Source organism: Echinops telfairi, unplaced genomic scaffold (assembly GCF_000313985.2).
Source record: "Echinops telfairi isolate 266 unplaced genomic scaffold, ASM31398v2 ScPeMD7_28;HRSCAF=97, whole genome shotgun sequence".
NCBI lineage: Eukaryota > Metazoa > Chordata > Mammalia > Afrosoricida > Tenrecidae > Echinops > Echinops telfairi.
In genome coordinates, this window is record NW_022103925.1 from 3,380,061 (window position 1) to 3,397,031 (window position 16,971).

At 58.4% G+C, this 16,971-nt stretch overlaps 1 protein-coding gene across 2 annotated transcripts in view; it reads right to left on the reverse strand.

Annotated features, from left to right (window-relative positions):
- UVSSA (UV stimulated scaffold protein A) overlaps positions 1-16,971 on the reverse strand; it is a 32,687-nt gene that overhangs the window by 4,600 nt on the left and 11,116 nt on the right. For both annotated transcript variants that reach the window (XM_045289514.1, XM_045289513.1), the window contains 5 exons: positions 11,228-11,342; positions 1,986-2,163; positions 1,265-1,399; positions 512-695; positions 81-192 (listed from right to left, as the gene is read on the reverse strand). In XM_045289514.1, the coding sequence (XP_045145449.1) occupies positions 81-192; positions 512-695; positions 1,265-1,399; positions 1,986-2,163; positions 11,228-11,342 (724 nt within the window). The remainder of the gene's footprint in view (positions 1-80; positions 193-511; positions 696-1,264; positions 1,400-1,985; positions 2,164-11,227; positions 11,343-16,971) is intronic.

The following is a 16,971-nucleotide window of genomic DNA, read 5'->3' on the forward strand; positions in this document are numbered from 1 at the left end:
CCCCGCAGACGCCCCCCCCCAGGCTCTGACTGTCCTCCCCACAGACCCCCCGGCTCCGGCTGTCCTCCCCACAGACCTACCCGGGGGCTCTGCCTGCTGCCGCAGCTGTTGGCTCTGCTCACATGCCCTGTCCTCTGGGTGGAGGGGCTGCCCATGGTCATCTCGAGGGATTATCTTCCCATGGAAAGGGCACTGCAAAGGTCATGCAGGCAGCAAACTGAAGGCGGGCCACCACCCGGGACCCCCTCCACCCCCCAATGAAGGCTGAGGACACAGCACACAGGCCACCTGTGGTAAGTCACTCAGAGCACTTGAGGGGCCTTGGCTCTGACCTGAGCAGGGGGACAGCAGTGGGGTAGAGGCTCAGGCACTGTGTCCACTTGGTGGCCCGAGTCCAGCCCTCCCGCTCGCCCGCTCTGGAAACCCAGGCATCGGGCTGGCGGTGTCTGACTCCTGGCCTCCAGGGTCCCTAGCCAGTGCAGAGCTAGGTCCAGGGGTGGGGGGTGGGCACCTTTAGCCGGTCCTGACGCTCGCAGAGCCGGCCGTCGGGCCGCAGAGCTCGGCAGCGGTGCTGCACGGGCTCAAAGCTCCCGGCAAAGGTGATGTGGCGGCTGCGGAGCATCTCTGAGACGTCGGCATTGTCCACCTCTTCTTCCACCTCACTGGGCTTCCAGAAGCGATGCTGGGAGTCGGCTCTGCAGGGCCAGGGTGTTAGCAGCATCAATGGAGCAGCTGGAGCCCAGAGGCCCACCTCGGGCGCCAACCCTGCTGGGACCGGGGGCCTCCCAAGGTCGCCTGGCCTTGTGTGGACACAGCCAGCTCTGGCCACCTCGAGTCCACATGCCTGTGACCACCTCGTGCCAGGGGTACACTGCAAAGGCAGACATGGGGAGAGGAGAGAACAGGACAGACAGGGGCCCACTCAGTCGGCCCCACACGCCAGCCTGGGTCACCTCTGCAGGGAGGAAGCCCTGCCTCGCTGCACCCTGGCATGGCAGCCTTGGCACACGTGTGGCACTGTCACCCCACCCTCGAAGGACCCGGCTCAGTTGTGCGAGGACACCCTCAGGAAACCAGGGGCGGGGAGCAGGAGGGGCAGGTGGGGTGGGTGGTCTTCCACCCTGGTCCCTGGGTTGCAGGAGGAGTCTGTACTCGGGGAGTGGCCCACAAGCAGGGGATGGGAGCAGCTAGGGTGGTGCTCGAGGGTCAAATGACCAGACCCTGCACACGGTCCCCTGGGAGCCTTGGGCACATCTATACTCACTTGACAACCTTGCCGGCCACTGGCTGCTCCTGGCCCCAGTAGCACAGGTCCACTCCAAAGGGCACCACAGGCGCTCGGGCGCGCTCTGCGGCCAGCTTCTGGGCTTTGTCGGCCCCCAGCGGCACCCTGGGGGTGCTACAAGGGCATCACAGGGCTCAGGGACCAGCCACAGGCTGGCTCCTACAGCCCTCCTCTCCTTGCGCCCCCCTCCTGTGCCAGCTCAAGACTCTGCCCCCATGGCTGGCCACACTGAGGAAGGCAAGGAGGATGGGGGACCTCAGCTCCCACCATCACCCTTGGGACAACGGCAGTTGTGCCCCTGGTCAGTGGAGTGTCCTCCCCACGCCCAGGCCTCAGTTTCCCTGTCTGGGGAGTGAGCCAGTGGGCCCTGATTGCTGTGGTCCCCACTTTCTGGGCATTTGCTTGTGTTACAAAGGTCAACATTTCCCTCTTAAAGACTTGCAACCATCAGAGACACGGCATGGCTGTGCCCGCCCCCGTCCCGCCCCCGCCCCACCCGTCTCAGCCCAAAGAGGCTTCCTTGAGCCCTTTGCAACCCTTTGCCTCTCAGGAATGGGCGGGGTCTCCCCACTGGACAAGCCCGCTCCCCCTCGTGCCCCTGGCCTATGGCACAGCCCAGGGCAGCAGTCACTGTCATCCTGGGGGGCTTCCCCAAAGGAACCAGGCAAGCGCTGCCAGATGGGGGCGCTGACCAGGTCACCTGGTGGACATGGGTGTGGGCAGCCAGGCTCTGAGCAGCTGCAGCTGGGCGGCAGCAGAGGTAGGGTCCGATGCCTCCTCATCCCTCCTTGTCCTCGCTGTCCCGGGCACACCTCCAGCAGCACGCCCCCCTGGGGGGATTTTCTCCAGAGCCTGGGCAGGGACTGCTGGGTCCAACCCTAGAACAAACATACATGTCCAGTTCTGAGCACCCTCCCCACACTGCTGAGCATGGCTTCCAGTGTCCCACCCCAGGCCCCAGGGCAGGAAGGGTCAGATTCCCAAACACAACTGGATTTATAACCCCTGTGGCCTGAGACCACTCCCCATGCTGAGACACCTACCACAGGCCCAGGCCTAACACGGGCTGCCCACGCTGAACTGTCCACTGCAGGCCTGACACTGGCTGCCCACATTGAGCTGTCCACTGCAGGCCTGACACTGGCTGCCCACACTGAGCTGTCCACTGCATGTCTGACACTGGCTATCCACCTGCAGCAGCCCAGCTCTGCCAGTGTCTCAGCACTGGCCCATGGCCAGCTGTCAGGCAGTGTCTCTGTCCCTGTCCAGCCCACTCTAGCTGTTGTGTAAGGTGGTGTCCAAGGGCTGTGGGCAGACTGAGGAGACAGGAGGGGCTGGGGTGTGGCTCAGCACAGCCAAGGCTCTCCATGAGGTACAGCCCCTTGCCGCCCCTAACTCGGGGGTGGGATGTAGTGTAGAGAAGTGGGGGATTACAGACAGAGAAAACCGGGAAGTGTTTCCCAAGAGAAAAAGCTGATGCCTGCAGAGAAATAACACTCCCATCAGCGACAGCAACCCTGGATGGAAAGAGGTCTGAGAAGGTCATATTGAGAAGCGGGTCTGCCCCAGACATTTATACCCAGTTAAACTATCGTCTGGAAGTGAGGCTGAAAGGTCATGGGCCGAGGGTCATAGTGTGCACAAGACTCCCTGAGGTTTGCCCGGTACCTTGAAAACCCTCTTAGAGGGGGTCACCTGCCGGGAAGAAAAGGAAATTTACCAACACATGGGGGGTGCACACAAAGGTGTTGGAAGCACAGGCATGGGCACACCTCGTCAACATAGCTTCCAAATGCACAAGGCAACTCAGCATCATTTGTGATTGGGGAAATGCAAGTCAAAACCACGTGCCTCACATCCCATCTCCTGGGGCGGCTACCAACCCAAAGACGGAAGAGACGCCTCGGCGAGCGTGTGGAGGCGCTGGGCCCTCCCTCAGGCCCTGCAGGCGGGAAGGCGGCATGGTGCCATTGCTAACCCACGAGAAAGACTAACATTAACTCAGGAAAGCCACACGAGCATGCCGGTCCCAGGTGTGTTCCCCAAAGAATGGGGAGCAACAACGCCCACACACGCCCACACACCCACCAGTGTGGACCACAGTCCTCTCCAAGACAGGCCAAGGTGATAGCAACCTGGCACCCACTGGTGGATGAGGAAGGACAGAAGGAGAAACAAACGTGCTCTCGCCATGCCAGGGGCTCGGCTCGGCTGTAGAGAGTGAAGCCCCGATACAAGGGGGAGGGGCCCTGAACACATTACGTGCAGTGACTGCGTGGAGTAAGAAGGACAGCTCTTACCTGACACTGTGTACATGAAGTATCTAGAACACAGTCAACTCACAGAGACAAAGAGTCCGTGGGCACCGGGAGACGAGGGGGGAATGGTCAGATAGAGTTCGCACAGGGAGAACCAGAGGAAGGTGGGGTGCGGCCACCTCGCAGCGTGAACTCCAGCAGACCCCTCGGAGTGGGCGTTCACACACAGACAGCAGACAGCGGTTATGGGTGCTTCACCTCACGTAATTGCGAAGGCGACGCTAAACAGCACTGCACGGGGTTTACCCATGAAGAACACCCAGGTAGCGGGCGCGAAGGACACCCCACAACTTCCGAGGTCGGCATCCTCCAGACGGTGGTCCCCGGAATCCACAGCCACAGGTCTGCTGGGGCAGCCAAGGGCCAGAGACCCCTATTTCACACACACGCATGGACACACACACCCGGGTGCATATTTAACCCCAAGCACATTGATTCCAACTCTGAGCAGTCTGTAAACACCCACTGATTGCCATGCAGCTAACGAGCGGTCCGAAAGGGCAGAGTAGAACTGCCCCTGGGGGTTTCTGGAAGGGTCAGCCTGTGCAGGAGCAGATGCCTGGCACACTTGAACCGGCAGCCTTCCAGGTCACAGAGCTCCACTGCAGCCTTGAATCTACATATGTATACACACATACGGTTATAGAACGGTCCATGATGTACAAATGTGCTTGACACAATGGATGTATGTATGGATTGTGAAATAAGAATTTTATGAGCCCCCAATAAAATGATTTCAAACAAACAAACAAACAAACAAAAAAAAGAATGGTCCATGTACATGCTGCAGACTGAATTATATCCACTCAAAACAGACGTTGCAACCCGTGTTGGTGGGTCCACATGACCCCATCACAGACCTCGTGGTGCTTCGAGACAGATCCTGAAAGGTCCTCGTTGACGGCGCATGCAAAGCAGTCCTCTTCAGTGAGCGTCCCCGGCATAGGAAGCCATGTGGCTTCCTGACTAAAAATGGCCAATACCCGCCCATTGCAGCTCATTAACGCCTCGGATACTGACCTCTGTGTGTTCCATCTCATGGTTAACGACACTGGTTTTCTTAGACTCCCACTCAGTGCATCCCTAGTTCTGATCACTAATTGATGTCTGGTGCTGTTTCTTCTCATTTCCAGTTGCGCCCCATCAGTCGGTGACTGTCCCGAAGGCCCAACCTTCATGATTATGGTGGGCTTGACTTTGAGAAGGCAGCTCCTCCTCAGGCACACCTTGAAAGCCTCCATCCTGAATGCTCCTCACGGGTACAAACTTGCCAGTGTTCCGCTTCTGTTCAATGTCTGGATGGGAGCCCTCGGGTTTTCGGTGGGTGATGCCGCTGAAGTACACAGCCTGCTCCTTCTTCCTCGTCTGGAAGCTCTGCGGAGACCTGTTCACTCGGGTGACCCTGCCGTCATTTCAAATACCAGTGGCATCGCTTCCACAGCCACCAGAGTACAATGAGCTCATGTGACGAAGAAACCGATGATCGTACCAAGGTCTTCAGTCAGGAACAGATCCAACTGCAATCAAGGTGCAGGGTAACGCTGGGCGACTGGATGCAACAGTCGAAAGGGAAAGGAAGAGGCGGTGGGAAAGTTTGATCCCGGTGGACAGAAACAAAGCCGGGATCGAATAACAGAAATGAGCAAGATCAATGGCTTCTTCGTTGCAAACAGCTTTTTTTCGAAAACACAAACAGTGACTCGACACCTGCACTTCTCCGGGTGGAATGCACCGAAATCACACTGACTGTGTCTGCGGGGAGATGCGGGGGAGAAGCTCACTACCAGCAGCTAAAACCAGAGCAGGGCCGACAGAGGAACAGTCTGTCCCTTGCTCACCTGTAGGCTCCTGTTAAAAGGTGACTGAAATGGAAAACAAGTCCACGGGAGTCAAAATGCAACATAGAGTATATCCCTCCCGAGTTCTGAGACCGTCTCAGGCACAGATCTGATGCACTCAGTGTTGAGGAGGCGGAGGAGCTGTGGGAGGACATCAAGAACGTGCTACATCAACAAAGGTCGCCAAAGAGACAGGAGCGGGAGAAAAGGTCAGCGTGGACGTCAGAAGAGACTGTGAAATGAGCTCTTGATGGTGGAAGAAACGATGAGGTCCAGGAGCTGAACAGAAAGTTTCTGAGGGCAGCTCAAAAAGGCCAGGCCGGATACGACCACGGAATATGCAAGGCCTTCGGATTAGAAACCCCTGAGGGAAGAACACACTCAGCTTAGCTGAGACTCAAAGAACTCAAGAAAAAATCCAGTCCTTGAGTTGCCACACTGAAGGGAAGGGTTCTGCAGGCAGAATACAGAGCGCTGCGGGAAGCACCGAGAAGAGATGGGAAGAATACACGGTCACTGGACCAAAGAGAACGAGTCGACATCCCACCATTCCAAGAGGCACCGTGGGAGCACAAACCAAAGGCACTGAGGGAAGACGTCCAAGCTCTGCTGAACGCACTAGCCAGAAGCAAGGCCCCAGGAATTCATGGCGTACCAACTGAGACGTCTCAAGCAGCCGGTGAAGAGTCCCTGTAACGCTCACTCGCCTGAGCCAGGAAATGTGGAAGACAGACACTTGGCCAACTGACCGGAGGAGATCCAGATTTGTTCGCATTCTAAAGAAAGGCGACTCCCAGAATGCTCGAACTACGGAGCAGGATCACTGACATCACACATCACTGAAGATCATCCAGCAGGGGTAGCAAGGCTGACAGCAAGCTGCCAGGGGTTCAGGCCAGACTCAGAAGAGGACGTGAGGCAGGAATATCCTTCCTGATGTCGGACAGGTCTTGGCTGACAGCAGAGAAATCCAGAAAGATGCTTATTTGTGTCTCGCTGACTGTGCGAAGGCCTTCGACTGTGTGGACCGCAGCACTGTGGACACCCTTGAGAAGAGTGGGGACTCCACCGAACGTTTCAGTGGCCTCATGCACAGCCTGCGCCCGAGGCAAGAGGCAGCTGTGCAAAAACAGTAAGGGACTAGCGCATGCTTAAAGCCACGACAGGTGTGTGTCAGGGTGTATCCTTTCACCACATATATCCGATAAGGGATCTAGGAGTGCATGAAAGGAACCAGCTGCGACATGCAGACGACACAACCTTGCTCGCTGGAAGAGGGAGAGTTGAGACGCCTGCTGAGAAGATCAAGGCTGGGAGACCTCAATCGAGGCACTGCGTGGGTAAATCTGCTGCCAAAGACTTCTTGAAGACGCTGAAGTGCAGGGAGGTGACTCTGAGGACTAAGGGACACATGACCCAGGCCAGGGTACTTTCAACGGCCTCACATGCATGTGGAGGTTGGACCCTGCATAAGGAAGGTCAAAGGAAAATGGGTGCAGTTGAACTACGGGGCTGGTGAAGACCATCCCAAGTACAGACTGCCAAAAGACCAGGCAGAACTGTCGCGGACGTTCGGCCAGAGTGCTCCTGCGAGGCCCGACGGCGAGCGACAAAGAAGAAAGCCTTTGGTGGGAGGGCTGGACACAGCGGTCACCACAATGGGTTCCAAGGCAAGAACAATGGGGAGGGAGGGTGGCACAGTCCTTCTGCAGGACGCAGGGTTACTGTGAGTCTGGACAGACCCAATGGCCCCGAGCAACAGTAGCAAAAGCAAGGAGCCCTGGTGGTGCCGGCGGGTAAGCACTCCAGTGCAAATCCAAAAGTCGGTAGTTTGAGCCCACTAGCTGCTCCGTGGAGGCAGACTGGAAGCACCATGGGGCAGCTCTACTCGGTCCTATCAGGTCACCGTGATCTTGAATTTGACCCGAAGCCAGTGGGACGGAAGTAAAAGGCTGGAAACCCTTGGTAAGACTTTTGGTAGAATGATGGACATCACAGGGAATTCTGGTGAGGACTTGGGGGAAGAAAGGAGAGCCCCGAGGCTCCATCGTCTCCAAGGAATGGGCATGGTGCCACCAGCAGGGCCTTTCTAGACATGTGGACACGGAACGTGCTTCCAGTAAACCTTCAGAAGAAATGATGAACCTGTGGTTGGATAATGGAGGCAGGGCCAGGCTTTTTATGCCATGGCAACAGACTTGTCTGAAGTACGTTGAAACGTTTGGCAGAAGGTAGAACTTGTAAGTGATGAGCTTGGGATTTTGAGATTTCTACACAAAACCTTTACAAGGGTGGCGTGGTTTCTCCCTGTTGCCTGTGGTGACACGCAAGAGGAGAGGCAGGCTAACTAGGCTTTGAGGGGTGGCCGCAGCCTCCCAGGTCTCCAAGAGTCGGATCTCCACCAATCCCGGTCCAGAGTGTGGGCTGCCCATCAGCTGTAGATAGCCATGCCCAAAGTGCAGGAACACAGGGCCTACTGGAGTTGAGGGTATAAGGTCCAGCCTCCGATGGACTAAGAGAAGGGGCCACCCAAAGCTGAAGGGCAATGGACTTGGTAGATGAGCCTCAGCCCAGAATGTAAAGCGCACGGCCAAAGCCCCAAAACTGGAGGGCAGGCCCACTGCGCAGATTTCCCCTTGCAAACCTCCCAAAGCTTCCACTCGGTGTTTTAGCAAAGGGCTATTGCAAGTGAGGCAGACGGTGGCGCAGCCAGCCCTCCGCAGGCGCACCGCCACTCCACACGCGTGCCCACACACACGCACGGTGTGAGGAAGCAAGACTGATAAGTGAACAATGTGACGTTTCGGGGAGATACACTCACAGCCAAAGGATCAATAGGAGAATTCCTAAGAGTTACAAGAATGAAATATATTTTCCATTGATTTGTTGTTTTCAACCATTAAAAAGATGGGTAAGCGTGTTCAAGGCGGGTAACTACTCGGGGCACTAAAAACACACTGTTTTCACGTTGTCGTAGAAAATCAATGTCCCTGACGTACTTGCAGAGTGGATATCCAAAAGCACACGCATCTCCCCAGCCTGAGCACGGGCCTTCTTGGGAAGAGGATGGTGGCAGGCAAAAGCAAGAGGCCACGCGTCCCCGCTGGTGCTCAGGGCGGCAGTTTTGTGTCCTGTCTGGGGTGAAAGCGTCCTCCCAGAGAGGGGATCTTCGAAATGCCCAGAGCCCGTTCCCGTTTGCATCACCCTGAGAGGCACCACCAGCCGGCCGGCCGGAGTGCAGCTGCAGACCTTACCTGAGGCCAATCGATGGCAGGAAACGGAGGGGGTGGGGAGGGGGCAGCCTGCAAAGTTGGGCGGCTGCGCTGTCGTTATTGATTTTACCTAGTTCAGCTGGGCTTGTAATTAAAATGTAAATGTGAGAGAGAGATTATGTCCTGACAGAAATGGGGGGATTAAGGGGAACATAAAAGCCCCTTGGTACAAATTCAGAGTGGAATGAGAAAGAGAGAGCGTGTGGTATCCCTGGGCTTGGTGAACTCAGAGCAAAAGCCACCCACTTCAGATTTGCCGGCGTTAATTGAAAAAACCACCGTGGAATATAAACCAGTGTGGGGCACGGGGCTCCCCGGCAGTCCAGCCGATGGCAGCTCGGTCCAGGCCGGCAGCCCAGGCGCCAGGTCTCTGGGCTCGCCAGGCTCCAGAGAGGAGGTTGGAAGGGCCAGGCAATGCACTCGCACACCATCATCTTGGGGCAAGGGGCCTGTACCAGGGCACCCTCTGCAGCCAGTGCCCTCTCCCAGGGCTCCCCGCGTCCCCCTGTGAGGTCCCAGAGGGCCTTGGCTTCATGCTGGCAGGAAACCAGGTGGCAGGGCTGAGAAGCAGACCACACCCTGAGCCCAGGACCCCCCAGGCCTGACCCAGCTCAGGCCCTGCCTGGAGAAGGCCTTCTTCCCCTTGGCTGCCACCCCCACCCCCACCCCATTAACAAGTGTCTGGTCTGCCCTGCCCCCTGCAAAGACTGCGATGCCACCCACCCACCACCCCCACACTGTCACGGGCACTGGAGATATAGCCCGCCACATGTAGCACCACACGGTGGTGTGCAATCAGGACGCAGTGTGACAAGGACCCTGCCGGGGACACAGAGAAGGGGTGTGCCGGTACCTGCTGCTATGGGGCACACCCGCCCCCAGGGGAGCCCGCAGCCACTGGCTCATGCCATAGTGTCTGGGCCAGGAAGGGCGCAGCAGGGACACGTGGCCCCCGCCCAGGTGAGTGGCAGCTGCACGCCCGAGGCCTGGGGAAGACAGAGGGCAACCTGGAGGAGGTGACTGCACCCGGACAAGAGCAGAGAGACCTACGCAGGGGCCAGCTGGGTCAGCCTGGGGCCAGGGCGGACACGTGAGGGCTGTGTGTGTGCTTGCGAGTGCCCTGCCACCAGTTTCCCTCGAACTTTCTGGAGGGCAGGGGCCAGGCTGGAGCTTGCCTGCAGTCCTTGTCTGAAACAGGGCCCGGGGAATGGCAGGCAGCCAGGAGGGTTCCTCTGGCAGAGTCTGGCCAGAGACCACTTTCCTGGCTCCAGAGGACACGCTGACCCCAGACACTTGGCCTGCTGGGCCCCAGGACATTCCTCCACCAGGGGACTGGCTGAGTGGCCCCCGACCCGCAGACAGCAGGTGCAGGAGTAAACAGGGGCTGTACAAATGGAAGGTCGTTAAAAGTCTGGTCGTGTTAATTTGGCATGACACCCCTAATGGGTTATATCTTCACACTTGAGTTGCCTAATCATCTAAATTCTTTTAACAAATTTACATTTCATCTTACAGACGCCGATTCAGATCGACTTGTCTAATTCACCAGGAAAGCCACGGGCTTGTTTGTGTTTGTGTCCTCTGGCCACCATGTCCCAGCACCCCCCTCCCCTCCTGTGGGTCCAGCCACGACCTCCCCACCAGGTGCCCCTCATGGGACTTGGGAGATCACTTTACTGAAGAGGTATGGTACCCAGTTCTGTGGGTGGCCCGGTTCTGGGCGTGAATCTGTGACCATACCCCCCAGAGGAGGGGACGAGGGAAGGGCTGTGGAGAGGGTAGAGGCAGGGAAAGCTGCCTCTCCACACAGCCCAGCTCTCTTCAGCTGGCAAGACTCCCCACCCCTACCCCTCAGGCCTGCCAACACCGCTCCGCACACTGCCCTGCCGGTCAGCAGACACTGTACAGGCCCTGGGGTGGTTTCAGGCTTGGCCTCCTCCAGGGAAGCTCATGGCTGGCAGGTGCCGAGCTGGCATCCCCAAGGGGCAAGCCTGTGTGCTGGGTGGGGGTCCTCCAGGCAGATCTTCAACTCCACACAGGGCAGCTGAGGGGGGTGGCCAGGATCCAGGCCACCTGGTCAGCAGAGGCCCACCCCATATAGGGCCCCCAGTGGATGGACCCCAGGGAGAAAGGGGCAGAGCAGGCCATTCTGTGTGTCTGCAGAACCAGCCAAACCTCCATCTTGGCACCTGGTGGGCAGGTTGCCCGCCCAAGACCCCTGGGCAAGAGCAGGGCCAGGCTGGCCAACATGACCCCAGGCCGACTGGTCATGGGCACCAGCAAAGCAGACCTCCAGTGCCCCTCCCATGCTCACTCGGCTGCTGTTCCCCCTGCGCCCACTGCTGTCCCCGCCCCCTGCCCAGAACCCCCACAGCCCCAACACCTCCCAGGACACCCGCTCCCTAGGGTTACACCCCTCAGCAGGTACTTGCCACCCCACCAAGGCACACCCTCCCTCTGGCTGCGGCCCTGCCCTCCCACCCTCTCCCACAGAGCCCCCTCCCGCACACTCACCATATTCCGCCCGCAGGTGCTCAGGGACATGGGGCTCGTAGCCTTCCTTCTCCGGAACCTCCACAAACTCGTCCTCATCCTCGTCCTCGCTGCCCCCGGCCCTGCAGGATCTCCTCTGGGGAAACACGGCACAGGCCCGTGACACCCCGCCCCGAGGACTCTTCCTGGGGGCGCCTCTCCTCCATGTGGGATTTAAGGTGCTGTAAGGAGCACTGGTGATGCCGTCGGGTAAGTGCTAGACTGCTGGCCACAGGGTGGTGGCTCAAACCCACTAGCTGCTGGGGGAGCAGGGTGGGGGGGCGGTGTCCAGGTGAGAAGAGAACCCTCCAGCTCTCATCACGGTGACAGCGTCCCAAACACACCAGCCAGGGTGGCTGTGAGCCAGCCTGGCCCTGGGATGCCGGGCTTGGTTTGTGAGTTTTCCGTGGTGGGCTGATGTTTTCAAGGGGTCGGCCCGAGTTCTGCACAGCCACAGAGCCACCCCACGTGCATGCCCTCAACCCCAGGCCCACACGGGCTCTCTCCTGGCAGAATGCCAGCCTGGCTCCTGGTGCTCCGGGAAGTTCATGCTTCCCGGTGAAGTGCCCACAACGGGAGGGGTTTACCCCAGTCAGGGGACCTAGTCCTGGGCTAGCCCCGACGGGGTGGGCGCAACAGCCCCCTCAGGCTGCCCCAGCTGGGCGCAGTGGGGCTGTGGCCCTGACCTCCTGACTTATCTAAGAAGGGAGTGGCTGTGTGGCTCCACAGAGGCTGCCCGCCTTGAAGTCAGCCAGCCCCAGCCCGAGCCCCAGAGACCTCCAGCTGTGTGGCCAACAGCCTCACTAACCACATTCCCGCACCCCCTGGTGCCCTGGCTTCTGCTGGCAGTGATGGAAACCAGGGCAGCAGGGAGATGCAGTGGCAGCTGGCTCAGCTGGACTGGGAGGGCCAGTTGGGGGCTGGTAGCACATGCTACCACCACGGCTCCTGCCCACAGGGCATATCCAGGGCTGTGCAGGCCGCTGAAGTAGTCTCGGCACAGGGTGGGGCTTTGCCTCGTTCCCCGCCCACCCCCTGCTGTAGATGTGAGTCTCTCAGAATCGGAAGGGCTGTGCCCACCCTGCACTGGGCATTTTCCTGGCAGCGCATGGCATCCTGCTCCGCCTTCCACCATGCCAGGCCTCCCTTCACAGACTACCATCAGCCAGGCCTCACTGTCACCATGGTGACAGCACCAGTACGGGCCGACCCACGGTTCTGAGAGAAAAGTGCTAATAAACACCAGACAGGGCTGGCTGGGCCTTTATTTATAAAGATCAGTGCGTCTCAGCCGGGGGAGCCCCCGAGGCAAGGGCAGACGTTTCCTGCAGGCTCCTCAGTGGGTCTGTCTGCTCTCGGGAACCTGACCAGTTCAAGACGAGCGCCAGGTCAGTTCCGTTTTCCATCTGCGGACGTGGCCCCAGCTGCCTGCCAGGCCCAGCAGAGCCTCGTGCGAGGCAGCCTCCGGGGGCCCGGAAGCCACATCTGGACGTACCTGCTGCATCCGGCCCACCGTAGCAAAGAGCCCCTGCCCCAGAGGCATAATCAGATGCAAATGGGCTTTGTGTGGGCATGGCCCACAGGCCCTGCGCCCAGAGCCACCGGAGACATTAATCACGAGCTCCGTAATTTTTGTTATCAGTCTAACACTGATCAAAACAGAAGCCTGTCTCCACCGCTGACCTGTGAAACGTCCCAATTATGCTCTTTGGAAATGACAGGGGCACTTAACTCCCGCGCCGAGCAAATGACGACGATCAATCACGTTTGAATAACAATGAGCCGCGGACCTGAAAATTATTTTTGTATAGAATCGACCCAGGAATTTATGAAAGGTGCCGCGCCGCCAAGGTTTTCGGGCATTATGGCGGGCACGCGTGCCGCACGGATCAAACACTAAACAGAATTTATGTGTTTTAATTTTCTAAAAGGTAGATGTGGGCTTGGTGCTACAATGCATAACATATAACGCCAGCTTTTAAATATGGGGGTCATTTTCATAAAGTATGGTGCTCGGTGCTCACACCCTTGAATCTCACAGGCGCTGGGGCCCATTTGCCTCTTCTCCCACAGACCTCGCTGCTTGACTGGGGACAGGCGGCTGGCCGGCCTCCCCCCGGCTGGACTGCGCCATTCCTTCGCACCGGGCTCCTTTGTTCCTGGCGAGGCCAGCTCGCCTGCGGTCCCAAGAACAGCCTAGGAAGGTGGTGCATTGTCTTGGAAAGGCCGCTGCTGGGAGGGAGGCCAGGCCACCACAGGCTCGAGGACTGCTTTCCTGAGGGCCTGGCCTCCCGGCACCACCTCCAGGCAGTTAAGTTTCCCAAGCCCTTTCCCAGGGCAGCTCAGGCTCCTGGGGACCTTGAGCCCGGGCCCTCAGACCTGGACTCCGGATGTGCAGGGTCTACTGAGGCTAAGGTTCGGAAGGCAAGCCCCCATTCTCCAGTGTGCATCCACAGAGGTGGGGACACAAGCTTGGCTGGCACAGGAGCCCCTGCGGTAAGGTCCTCATTGGACCCAAATTGGCTCTCAGCTGCACTATGAGCCAGGGGCACTCTGGCCCCGCCAGCTGGTACCCCTAAGGCCTGCTTCAGGGGAAGACAGTGTGGTCTCCCTCCTGGGACCACGTTTCTCCTGAGCTCCCTCAGAAAGTGGCCCCCCACAGAGGGAGAGGCCTGCAGCTACTGGGAAAAGCCAAACAGCCAAATGGTTCACTCGGCAGGCAGGTGCTGTGACCACCTTCCACTTCAGGTCAAAGGCCACCCGGGGATACACGGGCCAGAGGCCAACAGCATCCCTCCACTGGAAGTGACCCTCTGAGAACACCAGGCAGGGGCACTGAGGGGAAGTCCCCCAGGGTCAGTGTCACTGCTGACCGACAGACACTGATGGTTTCTGCCCGGCTCACTGCTCAACGGTCTGGTCACACTTCCTCCATAAAGGTCCCACCCCACCCGTGGTGAGTTTCCTGAGACCCCACCCACCTACCCATCTGCACCCACAACATGGTTGAAAAAAAACCCAGCCCTGTCCCTGGTCTGCAGAGCAGGGGTGGGTGCCAGGCCACCACCTTGTTCCGGGTCCAGCACTTTCCCAGAAGGATGGGAGACCTGTGGGGGGAGGGGGGACAGCAGCTCTGCCAGCCAATGCCAGGCTGGCCACCCTCGGGCCAGCTCGCGCCTGAACCCAGAGCGCATGGCCACAGTCAAGGACCTCCGCCTCTTGGGCAGGCGCGCCCTGGGCTCCCCACTGCTTCCCAACAAATTGATTCTCACCCACAGTTAAAAGGGTTTAGAAAAATGAGCCACTAAGATCATAATTAAACAAGCGATAAAATGGCTAAAATATACAACGCAATCAGTTTACGGAGGGGATGCGGGGAGGGTGCTAATTACGGGAGCAGGAAGGGGAAGAGGAAGAAGCGGCTGCCGAGCCGGCCGCCCCTCGCGGGCAGAGGCACGGCCTAGGGACTGACTGCAGCTGGGCTGTTAAATAAATTCTGTACGATCTAATTAACTCAGCGCGCAATCTCAATTACTTTTCACCCCAGAAATCACTTTTGTTCAGTTTTATGTGTGTCTGTTTCCCTTTAAAAAAAAAAAGAAAAAAAGAAAGAAATGATGTAAGGCGTCCTCAGACAAGTGAACTCTAAACTTCATTTGTCTTTCCGCAGACTTGATGGCTATGCATTTAAAAACCCATTCTATCTTATAAACTAAAAATTAAATGTACTCAGCTGTGATGGTCGTCATTGCATCTGCTATTTATATGCTAATGCCCTCCTGGCAGGACCGTGTGGATTACCCCACCAGGCCAATATCTCATGCGCATCTAAGGCCACTGCCAGGGACCACCTTCAGAGGACAGAGGTGGGGCTGCCCAGCATCCCGGAGCATCTGACCCCGGCTGGCGGCCTGCCATTCAGGGCAGCCCCTTTGGCCAAAAGAGAGCCAGTATTGGTGTGCACAGGGCTCTGTAGAACGCCTCTTGACGGCCAAACTGAACATCTCTGGGAATCATTCTAGCGTGAGGGAATCTAACTTCTCACTCGCCGCCATTGAGTCGGCACAGAGACCTTCTAGGACAGGGTAGAACGACCCCTGTGGGAACTGAGAGCCTCAGCTTTGTCCCTTGGAGCGGCTGGTGGGTTTGAACGGCTGACCTTGCAGTTGGAAGCTCAGTGCGTAGCCCAGACTCTAAGTTGGAGTGCCTTGGTACAGAGATTTTTACAGCTGTACTGGAAACAGAGATGACCTGCTTCCTCCTGGTCCAGCCTCAATTTGAGGGGCCAGCGTCCACTGTGGGGCTCTGGGATGACTGGCCATTGCTGGGGCCCAGCCAAGCGCCACATGCAGAGGGAACAGGGACGTCCAGGGCTGTGCCTGCCTGCAGGGAGGTCGTAAGAGGAGGTCAGACGAGTCGGGGGTGTCCAGGGGCCGGGGCTCAAGTGTCCACAGTGGGAAGCCCATACATACCAGGGCGGCCTGGACTCATCCTGCCACCTGCTGTACTAACCTTCCTGAGGTGGGGGATGCAGCTGGTTCTGCTGGCTGAGGGAGGGGCGGTGTGAGCGCACCTGAGAACCAGCAAAGCCATCTGAACATCGTGCACAACTGACCTGGCGGCACAGGGCGCAATCCGCCCTTCATCTGGGTGCCCTGCCACCTCCAACTCTCTGCCCTCCTGTGAGCTCCAGGGAGCACGGGCCAGGGAAGACAAACACACAAACACACACACACACACACACACACACACACACACACACACACACACACACACACACACACACACTCACTCTCTCTCTCTCACTCTGCAGCCAGCCATGTTTTGGAAAAGGGCCACCAGCTCCTGTCCCTTTGCCAGCTTGGCCTCTGTAAAGCCACGGTCTGAAGAGGCGCGCAGGCAGGGGAGGGACTCCACTGTGTCCCCAGGGCAGCCCCTATGTTTGGTGGCACACTCAGGGGATGGCGAGACTCCTGGTCAAGGCGGCCCAGGCTTGGGGAACCTGCTCAGACTCCGTCTTGAGGTCTGCACAATGCGGCGGTGAATGGAGTGGTCCTCCTCTCAGGAATGGAGGGAGGGACGAGGGCCCTGCAGACATGATCAGGGAGCCGCTGGGAAGGGGCACACATGCCGGGCACCAGGAGGGACCAAGAAGGGGGTCAGAGGGGGTGGGCAAGCCCCAGCCTGGCTCTCTGCCTGGCTCTCTGCCTGGTTGTTTACGGGCCTGATGGCAGCAGCAGTGCACAAGGCTCCCTGACATTGCTGCTTGCTCCTCCTGGAGGGTGCAGCCAGCAGCATGGGGCGTACCACCGCACTGGAAAGCAGCGGCGACCCACCCGGGTTTTTCGACACAGAGGACGTGTGTGTTGGGGGTGTTACGCGGGTCTGAAAGGCAGGCCGGCAGTCATCGCGCAGAAAGAACCAGGGACAACTCCAGTGGACTGGGGTCTGAGTGCAGATGTGACTGTGGGCACGTGGTTCTCGCTTCCACCCCCCCACCCCACCCACCCCCACTGCATCCCCAGGGCTGTCTCAGCCTCGGACACAAATAACTTCATTTAAATCGCTGCCGCTGCAGCCACGGAGGGTGCTGCCGAGGACGGCTGCCGGCGCTTGTTTGGTTTTATCCCAGTGTGCTGGTGGGTGGGAAAAGACACAGCTTGTTAATTACAGGATACGAACGAATCAGGACCTGCGCTCCATAATTAAACAGCAGGCAGCTTAGA